The sequence below is a fragment of the Elephantulus edwardii genome, unplaced genomic scaffold (assembly GCF_000299155.1).
Source record: "Elephantulus edwardii isolate Elephantulus edwardi_28Jun2011 unplaced genomic scaffold, EleEdw1.0 scaffold00019, whole genome shotgun sequence".
Lineage (NCBI taxonomy): Eukaryota > Metazoa > Chordata > Mammalia > Macroscelidea > Macroscelididae > Elephantulus > Elephantulus edwardii.
In genome coordinates, this window is record NW_006399769.1 from 19,501,963 (window position 1) to 19,506,232 (window position 4,270).

Below are 4,270 nucleotides of genomic sequence, written 5' to 3' on the forward strand. Positions count from 1 at the left end.
TCCCCTGTTCTCCACATCCCTTTGCTTCCAGCCTCTCCCAACCCTCCTTGATCCTTATACTCATTCTACAATAATGGTCTTAAACTTATCCTTGTAGGACTGAGTTCATTCAGCATAATGCTCTGCAGTCCCTTCCAGGTTATGTAATAATTTACAAAGTTATTGCTCCTGCATGCAGCATAGTATACCATAACTTCTCAATCCATTTATTGGACATTTGGGCTGTTTCCATGTTCTTGTGATGGTGAATAATGCTGCTATGAACATTAGTGTACAAATATCAGTTTGTGCCTCAGCTTTCATTTTTTTTTTCAGGTCTATTCCAAGTAGTGGAATAGCTGGTTCATATGGAATTTCTGTGTTCAGCTTTTTAAGGAAGTGTCAAACTGCTTTCCAGAATGATTGTACCATTTTACAATCTCACGAAAAATGGATGAGTTCTTTTCTCACCATATCCTCTCAAACATCTACTACTTGCTGCCCTGTTAAACTTCGCCACTCTTACTGGAATGAGATGGTACCTCATTGTGATTTTGATTTGCATCTCTCTTATTGCGAGTGATTTGGAGCATTTCTTGATGTGTCTGTTTGCCATTCAGATATCTTCCTCTGTGAAAATTCTTCCCATGTCTTTTGCCCATTTTGTAATTGTGTTATCAGTCTTTTTCTTGTAGAGGCCCAGGAGTATTCTGTAAACTTTTGTTGTAAGACTCTTGTCTGAAATGGTATTACCAAATATTTGTTCCTAGTCTGTAGATTTTCTTTTCACCCTACTGGAAGAAGTTTTTGATTTGGATAGCGATTTCATCTTTAGAAGGTCCCATGCATCAATTTTATCCTCATTAGATTGTGTATTTCTGGTTATATTTGTCAGTCTCTTTATACCTTGGACTAGTGCTTCTAGGCTTGATCCCAGTTTGTCTCTTAAGAAAGTTATGGTTTTGGGCTTTACTCCCTGGTTTCTGATCCACCTTGAGTTGATTTTTGTGTATGGTATGAGATGTGGATCCTATTTCACCTTTCTGTAGGTGGAAGTCCAGTTTTGCCAGCACCATTTGTTGAAGAGGTTGTCATTTCCCCATTTGATAGCTTTGATTTCCTTGTCGAATATCAGTTGACTGTAGATGTCTGGGTCTATCTGGGTTCTCAATTCTGTTCCATTGGTAGATGTGCCTGTCATTGTACCAGTACCATGCTGTTTTGGTTACCACTGCTGTATAATAGGTTTTGAGATCAGGGGGTGCTATGCCTCCAGCCTAATTTTTGTTTCTCAGAAGTGTTTTTCTTATTTGGGGTCTCTTGTCTCTGCAAATAAATTTGATAATTTCCCTTTTAATCTCCTTGAAAAATGAATTTGGTATGTGGATTGGGATTGCATTGAACATGTAGATTGCTTTTGGTAGGACTGTCATTTTCACCATATTGAGTCTTCTTATCCATGAATAAGGCAGAGTTTTTAATTTCTTTAGGTCTTTTATTGTGTTTTTCAGAAATGCTCTATAGTTTTCTTTGTATTAGGTCTCTTATATCTCTAGTTAGGTTCACTCCCAAGTATCTTAATTTGTGGCTGGCTGTTGTAAATGTGTTATCCATATTTTTATGTTTTGTTTTGTTTTAAACTTAGAGGAATCTGAAATTCTGAAAGATTAAAATAAATTGATTAAACTGAGCAAGTGAGAGACAGAACTGGGAATTGAACTCAGAATTTTCTCCTTCACAGCCTATTTCCCTGAGTGAGATTCTCTCCCATTAGTTATGATGGGGTTTAAAAGTACTAGAAAAAAGATGTTATTACTAAGTAAAAATCTTGTTTTTTAAGCTGTAATAATGTGGTTTGTGATAGGTAGTTTTCTTATACATTCTGTAATCCAGAATGATATGTTAGCATAATGTTTATATTTCTATAATTTATTTTGTGGTATTGACCATTCACTACTGAGATTTACATTTCTCATCTCTCTCTGATTTAGGAGTACTTCTCTCGATGTAGAACCTATCTATACTTTCAGGGCACATAAGTAAGTATGTTCTTGTTCTTTTGTTTATTTATTTATTCTATGTATTATTTGTACTTAGTGTTTTTTTATAAAAGAAACTGATAGAGATATAATACTAGTTACATATTACTATCACATAGGGATTCTTGATGAAATTAAATTTTATTTGCAAGATGTTTAAATGACATGTACCTCTTTAACATAAAACTGAAATAATTAGGTTTGAAATAGGTGAAACATTCCCCTACCTTATATCCTAAAAAAAAAAAAAATTCTTTTTTTTTTTAAAAAAAATCTGATGGTGTGTGCTTTTCTTGTTTCTGTGACCACTTAAGAAATGCATCCATGGCGAGCTCTGGTGGCTAGGCAAGAAGCTGCACTGCAATCCTAGAAGTACGCGGTTCGAATCCACCAGATGCTCTGCTGGAGAAGGAGGAAAAATCTCCTCCTGTACCAGTCAGATCTGATTTGATGGTATACACACACAAAATAATAAAAATAAAAAAGAAATGCATCCATTTGATTTATTAACACAGATGTTGGCATATTTGTCCATAAAAGTAGAGTTTACAAAAGACCACACAGCTCATTGCCTTTGAACTGGAACTGACTTGTACTTGAGCCTCAGTGAGTTTTTCGAGGCACTAAATCACACAGAGGAGATTTCTCACCCTTCTGCGGAGCGTAGGGTGGCTTTGAACCTCCAGAGAGCTGCTGCCAGTGTTTTAGCAGTACAGCACACGATGAATTATGCAGCTCAAGCACATTTTATCCTTTGTATTGCATTTTTGTTTTGCTTTAAACCTTTAAAAATATGTGAAAGCCATTCTGGAAGTCTCTACCAGTACCTCCCACAGCCTGGATTTGGCCTGCATTGCTTGGTAGCATAGAGGTAAGGCGGTGTGCTGCTAACCTGGTTGTCCATAGTGTGACTCCACCAGCTGCATCTTGAGGAGAATGATGGACAGTCTCCTCCTGTGTGATTACCACCTCTGAAAACCCACTGGAGGGTCAGCTATTTGTTGCCTCTGATTCGATGGTATTCAGCAAATCATCAATTTCCCAGAGGAAGACAGATGAACAATGCCTTGATGGTACTAATCTTTTAGTTGGTAGTCGAACACTTAACTGTGTGCACCGCCCAATGACTCCTTTTATTCAGCATAAAGACCAGGAAAAGTAGAAAGTCATTTGAATGTTTATGCATTCTTACTTTTAACAAGTCATATTCTCAGAAATTGATTATTATCTCTCAGAGGTCCGGTGTTGTGTGTGGTAATGAGTAGTAATGGTGAGCAGTGTTACAGTGGAGGTACCGATGGACTCATCCAGGGCTGGAATACTACTAACCCCAACATCGATCCCTATGACTCTTATGGTATGTGATTCTTCAAAGGTTTGAAAAAGAAAGCTTTCTGCTTTTCCCCCTCTAGCAGATAAACTATATAAGTATGTGTTTCAAAGAATAAAATTTTAAGAGACAGCCATATGTTTATTTTGTTTAAAAGACTCATTTGATACATAATGCTAAAAAAAATGAAGGAAAAGAATCATTTGTCTTAAGACATCTCAGTCCTGAAATGTTGACCTGATTGGAAATTTTAACCTGATGATGGTTTCCTTTATTTTATGTGTCTATGTATTACTTGATTCATTATCAACTAATCTATAATAATATTTTATTACTCTTCTAAACAGCTTTGAGGCAAAGTAAATGTTGGCATTATGGATCAGTTATTGGGAGGGATATACAAGTTAGATTTTTTTTTTTTGGTGAGAAAAATTTGTATTTAGGATTAGCCAGCTGGACGCAATTTAGATGATCCCAATTTTGTTGGTAACATCCAAAGCATCATAGTCAGGAGCAAGTTCAACATAGGCCTTTTTCTCTCCATCAGGCCTAATCCAAGTGTTGATCTTAGACACTTCAATGTCATAGAGCTTCTTCACAGCTTGTTTGGTGCTTGTTGGCCTTGACATCTACAATGAACACAAGTGTGTTGTTATCCTCTATCTTCTTCATGGCTGACTCAGTTGTCTGGGGAAATTTGATGATGGCATCGTGGTCAAGCTTGTTTCTCCTGGGGGCGTTCTTCTGGGGGTATTTGGGTTGTCTTCGGAGTCTCAGTGTCTTAGACCACCGGAAGGTGGGTGATTTGCAGATCTTTTTTTTTTTTTTTTTTTTTGCTGTGGACGCCCTTCAGGACTGCCTTCTTGGCCTTTAATGCCTTTGCTTTGGCTTCAGTTTTGGGAGGGGCAGGGGCTTCCTTCTT

General features: G+C 37.2%; 1 protein-coding gene across 1 annotated transcript in view; it reads left to right on the forward strand.

Annotated features, from left to right (window-relative positions):
• The window catches only part of STRN (striatin, calmodulin binding protein), a 167,623-nt gene that overhangs the window by 148,565 nt on the left and 14,788 nt on the right, over positions 1-4,270 (forward strand). The window contains exons 12-13 of the mRNA XM_006882355.1: positions 1,971-2,018; positions 3,254-3,375. Of these exons, the coding sequence (XP_006882417.1) occupies positions 1,971-2,018; positions 3,254-3,375 (170 nt within the window). The remainder of the gene's footprint in view (positions 1-1,970; positions 2,019-3,253; positions 3,376-4,270) is intronic.